Source organism: Hemicordylus capensis, chromosome 4, assembly GCF_027244095.1.
Source record: "Hemicordylus capensis ecotype Gifberg chromosome 4, rHemCap1.1.pri, whole genome shotgun sequence".
NCBI lineage: Eukaryota > Metazoa > Chordata > Lepidosauria > Squamata > Cordylidae > Hemicordylus > Hemicordylus capensis.
Genome location: NC_069660.1, coordinates 298340773 through 298358117, shown reverse-complemented (window position 1 = coordinate 298358117; position 17345 = coordinate 298340773). Strand labels below are relative to the sequence as shown.

The window sequence follows — 17345 nt, the reverse complement described above, 5'->3', positions numbered from 1 at the left end:
GATTTCTGAAGAACCTCCTTCTCCCATAGGAACCTGCAGTATGAATAAATTGTGGCTGGGGGTGATGGGAATTGTAGTCCAACGACAGCTGGAGAGCCTCAGGTTGGTCAGCTGTGATCTAACAAACATCCATGCCAAGCACAGGAACGAAAGAGGCAGGGTCAGCAGGAAGAGAGTGGTGGGTGGAGAAATGAGAAGGGGAGTGGCCCAAGCAGGAAGTGGGAGGTGCTTGAAGGGGTGTGGGGATTGCTCTGCATTATTTAAACCAGCAGGGGGAGGGGATGAGAAGATGGACTGGATCCTCCAGGGAGAGGGCAAGCCAGTTGAAGAAATGTCCTGCAATGGGTGGGGGTGGGGGTGGGGGTGGACAGGGACAGAGACAGAGTGAAATGACTCCCTCTGCTGCAGCTCTGAGGTCCTTAGCGGTGAGAGCCAGCCCCTTTCCCTCTCTTTCCCCCCTCAGAGAGGAGAGCTGGTCTTGTGGTAGCAAGCATGACTTGTCCCCATAGCTAAGCAGGGTCTGCCCTGGTTGCATATGAATGGGAAACTTGATGTGTGAGCACTGCAAGATATTCCCCTCAGGGGATGAAGCTGCTCTGGGAAGAGCAGAAGGTTTCAAGTTCCCTCCCTGGCAGCATCTCCAAGATAGGGCTGAGAGAGATTCCTGCCTGCAACCTTGGAGAAGCCGCTGCCAGTCTGTGCAGACAATAGCTAGATAGACCAATGGTCTATCTAGCTAGATAGAGCTAGATAGACCAATGGTCTGACTCAGTATATGGGAGTTTCCTATGTTCCACAGAGCAGCCCCAAATATGGCAGTGCATTTGACATTAAAATGTATTAATGGCATGTGATGTGAAACCATGAATAAATGAAGACCTGGCACACCACTTCTGAAAGGCTGCCGACCCCTGGACCATACTACAGAAATCACATCAACAGAAATTTGCATTTACTTTGGATTCAGGGGCAGTTGTTGGTTTTTTAACCCTCCGAAAAAAGAGTTGAGTATCAGCTGTGGGGGCGCAGCGGAGAAGCAGCTTGCCTAGGGAGCAAGAGGCTGTTAGTTCAAATCCTCGCTGGTGTGCTTCCCAGACTGTGCCTGGTAAATATATATTTGTAGTCACCTATACTGGGCAGCAGTGATATAGGAAGGTGCTGGAGGTGGATGCTCACTTCAGTGACAATGGCAAAGGCATCATCTCATACTGCATGGGAGAAAGGCAATGGTAAACCACTCCTGGTTTACCATTCTGTCAAAAAACCAGGGGCATATCTAGGGTGGGGCAGGCAGGGCACGTGCCCCGGGCGCCACTTGAAGGGGGTGCCATTTTGTAAAATTAATTTTTTTTAAAGGCTGTCGAAAACAAAATGGCCACCGTGCATGCTCAGACTGCCTCTGTGAGACCCTAGGCCATGCCAGGCCTTGCAGAGGTCATTTGAGCATGCATGTCAGCCATTTTGTTTTCAGTGGCTATTTTTTTTTAAAAAAGATAATTTTTTAAAATGGCCACCGCACATGCTCAAATGGTCCCTGTGAGGTCGTAGAGGCCAGCAGCGGGAAGGCAGACCACCACAGCCTTTAGGAAGCCCCCCGAAAGGGCTACAGGGATTTTTTTTTGAAAAGTTAATATAATATAAGACACTGTACACATATTCAGATTAGCACTATGTACAGAGAATCGGGGCTTGTGAATAATGAGCTGAAGTTTATGAGCTAGGATTGTATTCATTTGCTCTTACTTTGCTTCTTCTGATAAGTGAGTTAAATGTGATGTCTTAATAATATGGTTAGTAATGGTGAGTTTGTCTTTGAATCAGTGTGAAATCTGTAGTATTAAGGCCCACTGGGAGTTTCTTGCTCTCCTTCTCTCATTTTAACTGTCTTTCTGAAATACTAGAATATATTCCCAGCAGTGACACAGTTTACTCTGCATATCCTTTAATTATTTTCAGAGTATCTGGGAAAAGTCAAATTCTCCATTTATTTTTAAAACTTATGTAATGGTGATGCTACAATACATAGTAGAGAATTAGACAGGCACTTCTGTTTAGTTTTCCAAGTACAGCTCCACATAGTATTTGGATATTTCATGAGCCCCAGCATACTGAAATTTGTAGTTCTCCAGCATTTTTTGGTCTGCCTATGTCCACTGCTAAATAGTTTTTGAAATCTTAAAAGATTAACAAGCTTGACTTGTATTTTTCAGCTGATATTATGGTGAAGTTATCTGAAAGATGGGTGTCAGATGTTTGGACAGGGGGCGCAATTTCAGTGTTTGCCCCAGGCGCTATTTTCCCTAGATACGCCTCTGCAAAAAACCCACAATGGCTCTGTGGTCGCCAGGAGTCAACACCAACTGGACAGCACAATCTTTCCTTTCCTTTTCTCCAATTAGTGTACTGATTACACCTCACTTCAAAGATCAAAAACATGTTTAAAACATCCATATTTAATGTACATAATACGCTAGGAAAAATGCATTTGTTTCTCTTCATGAATTTGTCCCCAGCATATGGAAATTCATTCTGTATCTTCAGAGTCTTCATGTAATTGACCCTGCTGCAGAAAATTATTGGAACTTGTTCTTTAATTAAAAAGAAATTTAAAAATGAAACATTCCAGAGTACAACGATCAGTTCTCACTGTGCAGCATGAAACCTTCCAACACATGCAAGCCGGAAGTGAAGGATTCTGTGTGTGGATTCTGAATGTGACAGCGATGAAGCTGACATTGGTAGCTTCCATTTTCGCTGTTCTCTTCAACTGAGTCTGGCAACAATCATTCACTCCATTCTTACAGAGGATCCAGATGATATACATGACCACCAAACTGTGTCTTCCGTGTTGTCTTTCCATCCTTTTAAAGACTTGATTTGTGGCCTTTTTACTGATTATATAAGTATGAGGCTGCTGGTTTTTTAAAAAATGAAGCAGACTGTATATACTTTGTAGGTGTCTCATAGTGGCCACTTGGCCACCAATCTAGACGGTTTTAAAAGGGGATTGGGCATATTCATGGAGGATAGAGTTATCAGCAGCTACTAGCCTTGGTAGCTATATACTTCCATCAGGATCAGAGGGGCAAGCCCCTGAACACCAGGGGTGGTTGCCCTCTTTTCACTGCTTTTGGGCTTCCCAAATGCACTTCAGTGGCCACTGCATGAGGCAGGATGTTGGACTAAATGGGTCTTGGTAGGGATGCGCACAGAACTGTTTTTTTCTGGTTCCGGTCAAATCCCAACCAGATTCAAATCAGACCAGAACGGACCAGTTTGGGTTTGTCCCCCTTTAGACCAGGGACCAGCTGGAATTCATGGATTCAATTAGTTAGTAAAATAGAAGTACTTACTCCTGCCAGCTGTTGCCATGTGGGGGGGAGGGTATTGTAGTGGCCACAGGGGGCTGTGGTGGCTCCCCCTACTCCCGCCGGCCTCCCCTAAGTCTCCCAGGCCCATTTTGCCCCATTTTCGCTCATTTCAGCCCTCTGCACACATGTGGCGGCAAAGAAGCACATGGGCCATTTGATTTCAAGCGGGTTCACACATCCCTAGGCCTTGGCCTAATGCAGTGGGCTTCTCTTATGTTCTTATGTCCTTGTCTCTGCTTTGGCTGAGACTCGAAGGGAGGCATCTCATTTTAATATATAAATAAGCTTGCCCCTCCTGAGAAAACAGAGTTTACTTTAATATTCAAGTTTTATTCTGCTACCACATAGGACCCAACTGTGCAACATAATCTTCAGGCTTTATCCGAATCACTGATGGGGATACAGGTCACATCTAGAGACTTTATCCCTTGGAATGCAGTTTATTATTCTGGGCTTGCAGCAATGCTCAGTGTCTTTGATTCTAGAGCTGCTGACATGTCACCTTCATGTCTCAGCCTCTGTATTTCTGTGCTTAAATCCAGCAGGGTTTGGGCAAGCTTGCGGTTCTGGGACTTCATCTCCAGCTACAAAGAACAAATGAGAAGAGAATGGTTTTTAGCAGACCATCACCATCCAGCAGGTGAATCACCATTCACATCAGATCGTAGGGAAGCAGTGGAGGTACTGAACTGGGAGCTGGAGGCGGTGATGGGCTGGATGGGAGCTACCGTAGCAATCTGAGGTTAAATCTAGAAAAGATGGAGGTGCTGCTAGTCAGTAGAAAAGCCAATCGGGATAGGGTGATTCAACCAGCTCTGGATGGGGCTGTACTTCCCTTAAAAGAGCAAGTGAGCAGGTGTTGCTAGACCTGGGTGTTGCTAGACCTGGCTCTGCTTTTGAATGCTCAGGTGAAGACAGTGTGGCCAGGGGTGCCTTTGCACAGCTTCAGCTACTGCGCCATGTGCATCCCTTTCTCAAGAAGGCAGATCAGGTCACAGTTAACCATACCTTAGTCACGTTGTGGCTGGATTACTGCAATGCGCTTTACGTGGGGCTGCCCTTGAAGAATATTCTGAAACTTCAGTTGGGCAGAATGCAGCTGCCGGGGTTCTCTCTAGAACTGCTCACTCGAGGCATATTACACCTATTTTGAAAGAGCTGCACTGGCTGCCAATTTGTTACCGGATCCAATTCAAGGTGCTAGTTATTACCTTTAAAGCCCTAAATGGCTTGGGCCCTGGATACCTGAAGGACCGCCTGCTCCAAAGGGTTTTTGCCCACCCAACAAGATCGTCAGAGGGGCCTTTGCTCCATGTGCGGATGCTGAGAGAGGCTAAATTGTCATGCACACGAGACAGGGCCTTCTCTGTTGTTGCCCCTAGGCTCTGGAATGCTCTCCCATTGAATGTCCGCTCTTTGACATCTGTGACTGCTTTTAAAAAAGAACTAAAGACCTTTTTGTTTGTTCAGGCTTTTAACCCTTAGAGACTGCCAGGTCTCTCAGCTCTCCTGCTTCTGTGGTGTTTTTTTTTTTTTGTTGTTTTAAAAAAGATTATTTAGGTTTTTTGATGTTTAATAGTTTTAACTATTTAACTGGTTCGAAGGTTTTTAATGTTATTTTTATAAAGTTTTATTGTATTTTAACTTTTGTATACCACCTTGGGATGCCTTATAAAAGGTGGTATAAAAATTGGGCAACAAATAAATGAGTACCTTCATCCCTTGCCAACCACGGTTTTGAGTATACGTGAAAGGGAAATTGTGACAGGTCTTGCCAACTGTGACTTGAGTATCTGCGTTTGGTGAGGGCCTTTTTTAAGTGATTTTGGAGGGGTTTCAGTGATTTTGCGGGGTTTAGAGGTTCGATCTGCTCATTCCTCTTGGTCACCCTTGCTAACTCTGCTGAACTTGCTGTCTCTTGCCAATTTAAAATGCCTTTGAGTGATTTGGGGGGGGTGGGGTTCAAAAAATTTCCAGAGGTTTGATCTGCTCATTCTTCTTGGTGACTCTTGGCGACATTAAAGGATTTTTTGTGATTTTGGGCAAATTTTATATCCCCCCCTTTATTTTAGGTCTTTTTACAGCCATGGTTCCCCTAACCCTGTTTCCCATAGACTTTAATGCCTCACCAACCACGAATTTGCCAATGGTGAAGTTTTGCCAAAACGGAACCCTAGCGGTTAGCAAGGGATGAGTGTAACAAACAAACAAACATTAACACCCAAGCTTTGTCCTGGCATATTTTCATTGCCATTGCTAAATCCTGAATTGCATGTAGTGAAAATAGATGACAGTGCTCCTGAACAGGGTGGAGAGTACATAGAACTGTAGCATGTCAGAAGCCCTATTCACACATTATGTTCACCACTGTGTACACTGTACGCAGGTACAGATCTGTATGCAGGTACAATAATTCACATGTTATTCTGAATGCAGGTACAGCAGTACACTTCCTATCTGGATCCTGCATTTTAGGGGGGCCTGTACTCAGGTTCACTTTTAAAATGAACCCAAGTACAGTCATTCACACAAAAACATTATAGTAGAAACATTATAAGAGTGTTGGCATCTGTACGCTCATACAACATAATGTCTGAATAGGGCTAGTGATGGAAGGGACCTTGGAAGGCTTCTCGTCCAACCTCTTGCTCAGTGCAGGAATCTCCTAGCTTCCTTAACAGATGGCCATCCAGAGGCAAGAGGCCTCTGAATGCCAGTTGCAGGGGAGCAACAGCAGGAGAGAGGGCATGCCCTCACCTCTTGCCTGCAGGCTTCCCAGAGGCATCTGGTGGGCCACTGCAGAAAACAGGATGCTGGGCTAAATGGGCCTGATCCCGCAGGGCTGTTCTTATGTTCTTTGCATTATCCTCACCACTGAGTCACAAAGACCCTATGCAGATGTTCAAAGAGCATACAGTGGACACACATGTGAGGGACAAATGGGTCTTCACTGGATGTCTGCTTGGAGTTACACACACATAGAACTGCACAACTCTCTTCATGTGACCAGGAACCCTACTTTTCAGGGTATCTCTATGTGTACATGCAGGAAAGGTAGGCAACCTTGGCACCTCAGAAGTAGTTGAACAACAACTCCCATCATCCCCAAACACAATTGCTAGGGATGATGGGAGTTGTAGTTCAATAATCCCTGAAGTGCCATGGTTGCCTACCCCAGACATACAGCTTTGTAGACCACAGAGTAACCTTCAGAAACTGCATTACAGTGCAACTTGCCAGCTGGCAAGACTGGCTGACGTGTATTTATTCAAATTTGGTATATCCTGCTTTTCTTTCTCATTTCTGAGACGACCAAAGGTGGCTAACATCAAAATGGGAAGAGAGCTGGTCTTGTGGTAGCAAGCATGACTTGTCCCTTTAGCTAAGCGGGGTCCACCCTGGTTGCATATGAAAGGGAGTCTTGATGTGTGAGCACTGGAAGATATTCCCTGCAAGGGATGGAGCCACTCTGAGAAGAGCATCTAGGTTCCAAGTTCCCTCCCTGGCAGCATCTCCAAGATAGGGCTGAGAGAGATTCCTGCCTGCAACCTTGGAGAAGCTGCTGCCAGTCTGTGAAGACAATACTGAGCTAGATAGACCAATGGTCTGACTCAGTAAATGGCAGCTTCCTATATTATATAGAACTGGAACAGCAAAACACAATCCGGGCAGCAGATTTATTTTTTTAATAACATCAATAGGCCAAGAAAATAATGACTCATGGGTAGCCAGACCAAACTCCTGCTGGAACAGAGTTTATGCTTAGCATCAGAATGTCATTAAGGCACTAATAACGTTTTGCATTTATATAGCACTTTTGAAGTATTCAAAACACTTTCCAGACATTATTTCCATAATCGCTGCAAAAGCCCTGTATGGTAGACCAGAACTACCCCATATTTTGAGGGGGTGGAGCTGAGGCAGAGGAAATAGTGTCTTGCCTAAGGCCACCTTGTGGCCAGGGGCGTAACTATAATAGGGCAAGGGGAGACAGTTGTCTGGGAGCCTACTGCCTTGGGGGGGCCCCCAGAGGCAAGTCACTTGACTGACTCCCCCAGCTGCACACCCGCCCGGGCTTCCTTCAGTTGTATTCATCCTCCGAAACTGATGTGAGTGTTAAGACCTGGAGCTACCAGAACAGCATGTCTTTCTCTAGTACCATGAAATGACTTGCATCGTCCACAATTTACAAAACCTTTTAAAAAATAATTTAGGATGATGTTCTATTGTGGCACATAGGTTATATAGATATAGATATAGATATGCTTTTTGTTACCACTATTCAGCCTCATTTAAGATTTCTTTACTTCACGAGCTGAGCTTCAGTGTGGGGGGGGAGCATTTAAAATCTTGTCTCTGGGCCCACTCCAACCTTGCGACGCCCCTGCTCGTGGCTGAGGTGAAATTTGAACTTGGGACTTCCCAGCCCAACGCTCTTAACCCTTAGCCACCATGTTACAACCTGCTGCACACGAGAGCAGGAGAAGGGTTGAGTATACATCTTATACAGCAAATATCAGGTCATATTGTGGGTAGAGTGTTGGATTAGGATCGGCAAGACCTGCATTCAAATCCCCACTCAGCCATGAACCTTGGGCCTGTTACTATTTCTCGGCCCAACTTACCTTGCAGGGTTGTTGTGAGAATAAAATGACCGGGAGACATTTCTATGCCATCCTGAACTCCTTGGAGGAAAAGGTGGGATAGAAATGCAGCTTGCAAAATACAATAAATAAAAATACACTGCCTGAGAGGAGAGCTGAGCATGCGTTGTCTCCTTCGCTAAGCAGGGTCTGCCCTGATTTGCATTTGGATGGGTGACTACATGTGAGTGTTGTTTTGTAAGATAATCCCTTTAGGGGATGGAGGCGTAGCTCAGTGGTAGAGCATCTGCTTGCATGCAGAAGGTCCCTGAAGGTCCCTGACATCTCCAGGTAGGGCTTGGAGATACTCCTGCCTGAAACCTTGGAGAGCCGCTGCCAGTCCGTGTAGACAGTCTTCAGCTGGGTGGACCAATGGTCTGACTCAGTATAAAACAGCTTCCTATAATCACAGCTGGCTCCTCTCTGCAGCAGGAGATCTGACAGTTCTGGGAGACCGCAAGGACAAGCCACCTGCTCCTTCCCGCTTGCCCACCTCACTCACCAGTTCTCCTCGGAGCCAGACAATGGTCCCCTCTAGGTACGCTTTGTGCAGTTCCTCCTGGACAGACACCGTCCTCTTTCCTCTGCCCTCTCTTGCAGCAGGCCTGAGCAGCTGAGGGCTTGAGGCTCCTCCGGGGCCCTGTCCCCGGAAGGCTTGGAGCAGCCTCTGCTTTAGATCTTCCAGCAGCATGCTGGAGAAGGTTTCCTCACTCTCTGCATTCATCCTTGCATCCAGGCCTCTGCAGGGGAGAAGGAGAGAACTGGAGATGCAAGGAAGCCTCTCTCGGGAGACTGCAGACAGCATTCCTCCGCTGGCCCTCCCTTTTGTTTTGCTGGCCCTGAGACTGGCATTGTTGCCAATGAGGTTCTCTTGGATGGAAAATCTCCACCCCTCACCCTTCCCCCCACCCTCTATATCAAGCCAAAGAAAGTGGGGAGTGAAGTGGGAGGTGGAGGAGACCTGGAGGAGAAATAACATTTCACACTGTCTCTGGGATTTCTCTCTCTGTGTGTGTGCTTTAAGAAAACACACCCAAGAGAGAGAATTTAGCTCCTAAGGGGAGCAAGGCAACCTGGTCAAGTTTTGTTTATGATAAAAGTAGTCACAGTCAATTGATGTATGTGCTGCATTTTCCACAGTCCATTGTGCATTGCTCAACCAATAAAAAGAAAACCAACTGGATACAAGAGCATCTAACCTCAGAGTCATAGGGTGACATTAATAAGTTGCAATACAACACTGACAGTTCACCAAAAAGTAGTTCCGCACAAAATTTAACAGGGATAAAACAACGTATCAATAGGTCAATTAACTATATTCCATACCAAAAACATCAGCATTATACCCATGTGAAACAATCCGTATAGCAACTCATATTAAATTGATTAAAACATTTCTGGGATGACTCACAAAAGAGAAAAAGCCGATAGAATCATATGTACTCATAAGCAACAATAATCACTACAACCGTGGATAAAACGTTTTTTAGTTTTATCCACGGTTGGACAAAGCAGTGTGAACAACAATCACAGCAAAAGGTAAACTCTCATCAGAAGTCAAAATCCTGGGAAAAGAAAAAGGACTTTGCTTGACGCCTAAAGATCAGCATAGAAGAGATAATCCCATAATGGGGGCCACAGCTGAGAAGATAATGGGGGCCACAGCTGAGAAGGCCCCCTCCCCAGTTATCACCCGCCTCACCTTGGAAGGCAAGTGTTCTTGTCGAAGGTTCGCTCATGTTGATCTCAGTGCCTGGGCAAGCTGATGTGGCAGTAAATGTTCCTTACAGTGCTCAGAACCCAAGCAATGTAAGGCTTTAAGAATAAGCACCAGCACTTTGAATTGTGCACAGAAAATGATCAGGAGCCTGTGGGCCCCTTTACGTGTCAGCGGGATGTGATCCTAGCAACTGGTTCCAGTCAATAGCCTATTGGCTGTGTTTTGAACCAACCACAGTTTGCAAAGATGATGATGATGATGATGATGATTGTGATGGTGGTTGCTTTAATTTCTATCACACTTTTCTGCCAAGCAGGGCTCTCAAAATAGCTCATAGCTATACAATCCAAACCCCTTAAAACATAAAGAAACCCTAAAGGGTATAAGATAATCTCTGTGTCATAGGATATTTCCAGATGTCACTCTTTATTTATTTGTTTGTTGTTGAATTTATATATTGCCTTTCATTAAAACAATCCCAAAGCAGTTTACAACATAATTAAAACAATGCACAATTAATACACAATTAAAAGTACAATTAAATTTAAATATAGAAATACATATTTATTTAAAAGTTTTTTTAAAAAACATATATAAAATAAAACAGTAAAAAACACAACACAGAGAGCAGTAGCTGCAGCAAAAAATAAAATAAAATAAAATAAAATCAGCTCTCTCATATAAAAGCCTGAGTGAAGATGAGGGGTTCATAGGATGTTGTCGACCTGTCCTTTCCCTGTGCTTAAATCATCCCCTTTAATAATGGAGAAAACCTGACTTTTTTGAGAACAGCAGTACAACCGCACAGCAATGGCACGTGTGGGTTGTTAGTGCTACATATCTTTTTGAGAGGCACAATACAGCAGATCATAGCAGAAACAAGGAGGGCTAAAGGGGAGAGGATTCGTCTACTGCGTCCCACATTCCTATTGTAGTGTGGAAGTAGCCCAGCAATTCCACTTGGAACTCATAGTGGAAAAGCAGTGGCAGGATGGTGCTACAAGCAGCATGATTGGGATACAGGAAGCTGCCTCCTCCCGAGTCAGACCATTGATCCATCTAGCGCAGCATTGTCTACATAGACTGGCAGCTGCTTCTCCAAGGTTGCAGGCAGGAGTCTCTCTCAGTCCTCTCTGGAGGTGCCAGGGAGGGAACTTGGTTGGAACCTTCCCCATGCAAGCATGCAAAGCGGCCCCATCCCCTAAGGGGAATATAGCTTACAGTGCTCACATGTAGTCTCTTGTGATTCATATGCAAACCCTTTGCTTAGCCAAGGAGACCATTCGTCCTTGCTACCTCAAGGCCAGCTTTAAGCAGATATCCAGGGCCAGCCCTAAGGTTTTGGGCGTCCCAAGCAAAGTTTGACTTGGGCAAAACAAAAACAAAACAAAAATCCAGCCAAGAAGTGCAGAGCCCTGGCTTCAACTAGAGCCACACAGACGGCTTATTCGCCAGATTGAATGGCCAGCCCACATGGATGGCAGCAAATGAGTAGCCCACTCTGGTTTGTAGCCTGCCCGACACCCTCCCTTCCTTTATTGCCTCTGCCTCCCTTCCCTCAGCAGTGCAGGCCCTGTGATCCTCCGGGCCAACCAAATTCTGGTTGGCGGCTTTTAATGGCACTGTGAAAAGTTTCCCTCCACAACCAGCCACGCCCGACCCCAGCCAAGTCAACCATTGTGGCACCACTTACTTCCTGTATTGGTGTCTGGGCACTTGGGGAACCAGGATGCAGGCTCCCACCTGAGCAGTTGCAGCAGTAACTAAGTGGAGTGAAGCAGGGTGGGGTCAAGGGCTGAGTGTGCTGAGCAGGGGCAGGAGGAAGGCAAGCCAGAAACCAGCCAGGAGGTGGGCCAACCCCACTTGACTTCGGCCCATAGAGCTGCCCCTGAAAAATTGGCGCCCTAGGTGACAACCTAGGTATGCCTAGTGGACAGACCAGCCCTGCAGACATCACATCAACGTCTAAGAAGAAATTCCGACAGTCAGTGGCCCGGTCCTCTATCTGTGTTTTGCGTGTCTGAGTTCGGCCGTATTGTTTGACCCTCTGTTACATTAGCTCTCTAGACATGCTTAGGATTGTGATGTTTTAGTGAATCCTGCCAGTGGTGTGTGTTTCATCACATGTCAATCCCATCCTAGGGCCATGCAGCTAGGGTTGCTAACCCTCCCGGAGTGGCCTGGAATCTCCAGGAATTGGCATCTCTCTCCAGGTGACTGGTGAAAGCAATCCTAGAGTTTATTATTGTTATTGTTATTTACATTTTATATCCCGCGCTTCCTCCAAGGAGCCCAGAGTGGTATACTACATACTTAAGTTTCTCCTCACAACAATCCTGTGAAGTAGGCTAGGCTGAGAGAGAAGTGACTGGCCCAGAGTCACCCAGCAAGTCTCATGGCTGAATGGGGATTTGAACTCCCCAGTCAGTCTCCCCAGTCTTAGTCCAGCACTCTAACTACTACACCACACTGGCTCTGTTGTGAAAAATATTGCTTGAAAAATATTGTGGGGGAATATTGGGTCCCACCCCACAAGAACAACTTTAATCAGAGTTGGAAACCTTACATGCCACATATGTATGTACTGTGCCAATTTGGTCATGTGACTCGACCTCCCTCTTGTTCAACAGGAAACTGTAGTGCAGGGTGCGGACTCTCAAGCGATTCTCCCTATAATGTAGAAGCAGAGGTAGACGGAATAGGGTCACTCTCCATCGACCCTGATTTACAATCGGTCAATCCTTGCTTTCATTTTTCCCTTTAGCACTGCAATCTGTAAATTGCAAGACCACAAAAGAAACTACAGTAATTTGTTACACATTTGTCCTTTTCACTGGGCACCCCAGCTAGTCCGGAGCTAATAAAAAGACTGACAAGTACACAAATGCAATTATGATGCAAAACACCAAGCAAAGCGCGGAGGGCCAGATCTTTTAAGGGAAGAATGTGGCCTTTTTGTTGTGGAAATGAAGTTGCGATAATGTTCCCAGACTATAAACTGAAAGAAAGGAAAGGCACACACTGTAGGAGCTGTTTTCAAATTCTTTATCAATGTCAGCAGATTTTTTCCTCTCCTTCTCTTCTAGCAGGCTGGTGGTGGGGGTTGGTGAGGAATGTTAAAAAATGCATGCGGACAGATTGTTTCTGGTGAACGGCTCTTAGCAACAAGACTAGGGAATATATAGGCCAACGTTTGATTGGACCTTCCATGCGTACTTTAACTCTGTGCCACTGAGAAAGATAGGCATGTGACATTTAAAAATATGTGTGTTCCTGTTAGGAATTACTTAGGAAAGTTAGGTTTGAGTCTTGTGCTTCTCTTAGTAAGATCTGTGATTTATTTATTTATTTATTGTTAAATTCATATACCACCTTTCCTTATAAACAATCACAAGGCGGTTTACAAAAGTTAAAAAATACAATTAAAATGACAATAAAAATATTAAGCTAAAAATATAAAACCAATCTAATTTAAAATCTATAAAATACAAACATAAAAACTATACGCGAGTAAAACACATAGAAGCAGCATTAAAAACAATCATGTAAAGGCCTGGATAAAAAGCCAAGATTTAACAAGCTTTCTAAAAACTGTGGAGGAGCGAATGGCCACTGGGAGAGCATTCCAAAGTCTGGGGGCAGCAACAGAGAAGGCCCTGTCCGAGTGCACAACAGCCGAACCTCCCTCATTGTCGGCACCCGGAGCAGAGCCCCCTCAGATGACCTTGTCAAGCGGGAAGCAACTCTTGGGAGCAGGCAGTCCCTCAAGTACCCTGGGCCCAAACCGTTAAGGGCTTTAAAAGTCAAAACCAGCACCTTGAATTGGACCTGGAAATGAACTGGCAGCCAGTGCAACTCTTTCAGAATGGGTGTGATGTGCTCCCACCGGGCAGCTCCAGATAAAACTCTATCCGCCGCATTTTGCACTAACTGCAGTTACCGGATATTCTTCAAGGGCAGCCCCATGTAGAGCGCGTTACAGTAATCCAGCTGTGACGTGACTAAGGCATGGGTAAGTGTGGCCAGATCTGCCTTCTCGAGAAAGGGACGCAGCTGGCACACAAGCCGAAGCCGTGCAAAGGCACCCCTGGCCACTGCCTCCACCTGAGATTCCAAAAGCAGAATCTGGTCCAGTAGTACCCCCAAGCTGTGTACTTGCCCCTTCAAGGGGAGTACAACCCCATCCAGAACCCGTAAAATCTCCTCATCCCGATTGGCATTCCTTCTGACCAACAGTACCTCCATCTTGTTCGGATTCAATTTCAGTTTATTAGCTCACATCATGGAGGCCACATCACGGCCTCCAGCCCCCGATTCAGGACATCCACAGCTTCCCTAGGATCAGGTGACAAGGAGAGATAGAGCTGAGTGTCATCTGTATATTGCCAACAACTCAGTCCAAGTCCCCAGATGACCTCTCCCAGCGGTTTCATGTAGATGTTAAACAGCATGGGGGACAAGACCTAACCCTGAGGGACCCCATAGGCCAATGGCCACGGGGCCAAGCAGAAGTCCCCCAGCACCACCTTCTGGACCCTCCCCCCCCATAAAGGAACGGAACCACTGCAATGCAGTACCTCCAATTCCCATACTCAAGAGGTGGCCCAGAAGGATACCATGGTTGATGGTATTGACCATCGCCAAGAGGCCTAGCAGAACCAACAGGGATGCACTCCCCCTGTCTAGTTCCCAGCGTAGGTCATCCACTAGAGCAACCAAGGCAGTCTCAGTCCCATATCTGGGGTGGAAACCAGATTGAAAAGGGTCCAGATAATCCGTAACATCCAAGATCCTCTGCAGCTGGGACGCCACCACACGCTCCATCACCTTGCCCAAAAAGGGCAGGTTAGAGACCTGTCTATAGTTGTCCGGGTTGGAGGGATCAAGGAGGGCTTTTTTTAAATAATGGTCTTACCACCGCCTCCTTTAGGCACGAAGGCATCCTGTCCTCTCTTAATGAGGCATTAATAATCACCTCCAACCATCTACCTGTACCCTATCTGGAAGCTTTTATTAGCCATGAAGGGCAAGGGTCAAGAGCACACGATGTCGCCTGCACACTACCCAGGATCCTGTCCACATCCTCAGGCTGCAGCAACTGAAAAGAATCCAGCACCACAAGACCAGATGGTACCAGAGGCACGTCAGCCAGAACTGCCAAAACTCTGGAGTCCAAATCGGCACGGATGCGAGCGACTTTATCTGCAAAGTGACACGCAAACTGGTCACAGCGGGCTGTAGATTATTCCTCCCCCATTACCTGGGGTGTGTGTGCAGCAATGTTCTTGCTACACGGAACAGCTCCACCAGTCTGCACTGAGCAGATGCAATGGAGGCAGAGAAAAAACATTTCTTCGCCGCCCCCACCGCCACAGAGTAGTCCCTAAAATGGGCTCTAGCCCGTGTTCGGTCGGATTCATCACGACTCTTCCTCCAGCATCTTTCCAGCCGTTGCCTGAGTTGCTTCATCGCCCTAAGCTCCAAGGAAAATCAAGGAGCAGATCGGGCTCCACCAAACCGGAGAGGGCGTTTAGTAGCAACCATGTCAACAGCCCAGGCTGTCTCTCCATTCCAGAGATTCACCAGGGCCTCGACAGGGTCACCAGCTCTGGACACTGGAAACTTCCTGAGGGCCGTCTGGAATCTAAGTGGATCCATAAGCCTCCGGGAGTGGACCATCCTAATCGGTCCACCACCCCTGCAGAGGACAGACAGAGCAGTCAAACTAAACCCCACCAGATGATGATCTGTCCATGACAAGGGAGTCGTCTCAGATTCCCCCACCTTCAGATCATTTATTTCCCGGTCGGCAAAAACCAAATCCAGAGTATGCCCTGCCATGTAGGTAGGGCCTGATACCAACTGAGACAGGCCCATGGTTGCCATGGAGGCCATGAAATCCTGAGCCGTACCTACTAGGGAGGCCTCAGCGTGGACATTGAAATCCCCCAAAACAATAAAGACCACCCCTGCCAGCTCAGATAGGGAGACTGTTGCAGCAGGGTGGTCAGTACACCAGCAGAATCCCCAGCCTATATCGGAGGCCCATCCTCAAGGACAAACACTCAAAATTCTGAGATCGCCTGACTGGGCACCTGGAAACGGGGAGTATCTCTCGATAGATGACTGCAACGCCCCCTCCTCGACCCTTGAGGCGGGGCTGTTGCATGATCTGGAAACCTGGAGGACAGAGCTGAGAGAGACCAACCCCACCCAGCTCATCCAACCAGGTCTCCGTCACACATACCAGGTCAGCATGCTCATCCACAATCAAATCGTGGATGAGAGATGTTTTAGCATTGACTGACCTGGCATTCAGCAGCACTCCCCTAATCCTCAAGGGAGTGTTCTCAGAGCTCTCTGGGTTCAGAGGGTTGGGAGAAGAGCTGGAAAAAGGAACAGGCATCAATTGTCTGGACTGCTTTCCTCTGTAATGGCCTGCACAACTCCCACCACCATACCTCTCTCTGCCCGCTACCCATGATATTGCTGCCCCCACTTCATCCCTGCTTTTCTGCTCTCCCAGACACATCCCCTCAGACTAACCAAACACAGCTCCTCCGTTTAGTAAAAACGAGGCCCAGGACTCATGCTCTCTTCAAGCTCTCATGCTGGCCTCTTGATGGCAGAATTAGGAAGGTTTTCTGGGCCCCAGGCAGCTCACCCCACGGCTGAGAGCCACAAGGATGAGAGCCCTTCGGCTCGCACCAAGAGGCTCGCGCCCTTGGGCCAGCCTGCCCTATATAGCACCAGAGCCCCAGCAGCAGTAGGCCAGAGGAGATCACACACACCTGGAGGAAAGGTGGGGCAGGGGCAAAAGACAGCACAGTCAGTGCCCCACCCAAGCTGTTCCCTTCTTCCTTCCCCCATAGGAACTAATGACATCGGAACTAAGAACATAAGAGGCACATAGGCTGGACCAGATCAAAAGCCAGGGGCTAATCCACAATTGAGCCAACATATGCTCTGCACACAGGCTGCTGGGAGGAGCTTCCACACTCACCCACTGCAGGCCTCTACCCACTCGTCGCTGTCTCCTGTGGCCCCCATTCACTGCCATCGCCACCGGTCGTCTCCCACTCACCTGCCACTGACCTCCCTGTACTCCCTACTCACTGGCACTGGTAGTCGCCTCCCATTATACCATCACAATGCAGTATGACATCACTGCCCTGGCACTGGGCTGGTAGCTTCATTATACCAAGTTGCAGTGGTTTAATTGGAAGCAGCCAGGTGTGGTGGTGAGCAGGAGCCGCAGAGACCATTGGCAAGGGGTAACTAGCAGCAACGGCAGCAGCACAGGGGCCAAAGAGGCCTGCAACAGGTGGCCAAGGAGCAACCAGTGGGAATGATGGCCGTGAGCAGGGCCACAGAGGCCAGCAGTAGGTGGGCAGGGACAACAGATGGCAGTGGGGGGCCGCCACCAAAGTCACTACACTAGTGTAATGGCCCATTTAGCTCCATCAGTGGCCAACCAGATGCCTCTGGGAAGCAAATGAGCAGAGTAAGGTGGAGATAGCCATGCTGAATTGCTTGCTTCCAGCATTTGGAAATCAGAGGTATCCTGCCTCTGAATATGGAAGCTGTGTTTGGACTAAGCAATAGAAATCA

The 17345-nt window shown here is 47.2% G+C and overlaps 1 protein-coding gene across 3 annotated transcripts; it reads right to left on the bottom strand.

The window, feature by feature from the left end:
- Positions 1 to 2433: 2433 nt before the first annotated feature.
- LOC128323540 (alanine and arginine-rich domain-containing protein-like) lies at positions 2434 to 16884 on the bottom strand. Of its 3 annotated transcripts, XM_053246851.1 has the most exons (4): positions 16738 to 16799; positions 16043 to 16120; positions 8517 to 8754; positions 2434 to 3955 (listed from the first exon to the last, which is right to left on the bottom strand). In XM_053246851.1, exons 1-4 carry the CDS (start codon positions 16782 to 16784, stop codon positions 3815 to 3817), a joined length of 504 nt encoding a protein of 167 aa, XP_053102826.1. In that variant the 5' UTR covers positions 16785 to 16799; the 3' UTR covers positions 2434 to 3814. The 3 variants fall into 3 exon arrangements, with proteins under 3 accessions (XP_053102826.1, XP_053102827.1, XP_053102825.1); XM_053246852.1 differs by lacking the exon at positions 16043 to 16120 and having other exon boundaries at positions 16738 to 16884; XM_053246850.1 differs by lacking the exons at positions 16043 to 16120; positions 16738 to 16799 and having other exon boundaries at positions 8517 to 9648.
- Between the last annotated feature and the right edge of the window lie 461 nt (positions 16885 to 17345).

Coding starts and splice junctions, on each gene's coding strand:
- LOC128323540 (XM_053246850.1), bottom strand. CDS start 8,993: ATGTTATTTCTCCTCCAGGTCTCCTCCACCTCCCACTTCACTCCCCAC. Junction 3,956..8,516: donor TCTGGCTCCGAGGAGAACTG/GTGAGTGAGGTG, acceptor TGTTCTTTGTAG/CTGGAGATGAAGTCCCAGAA.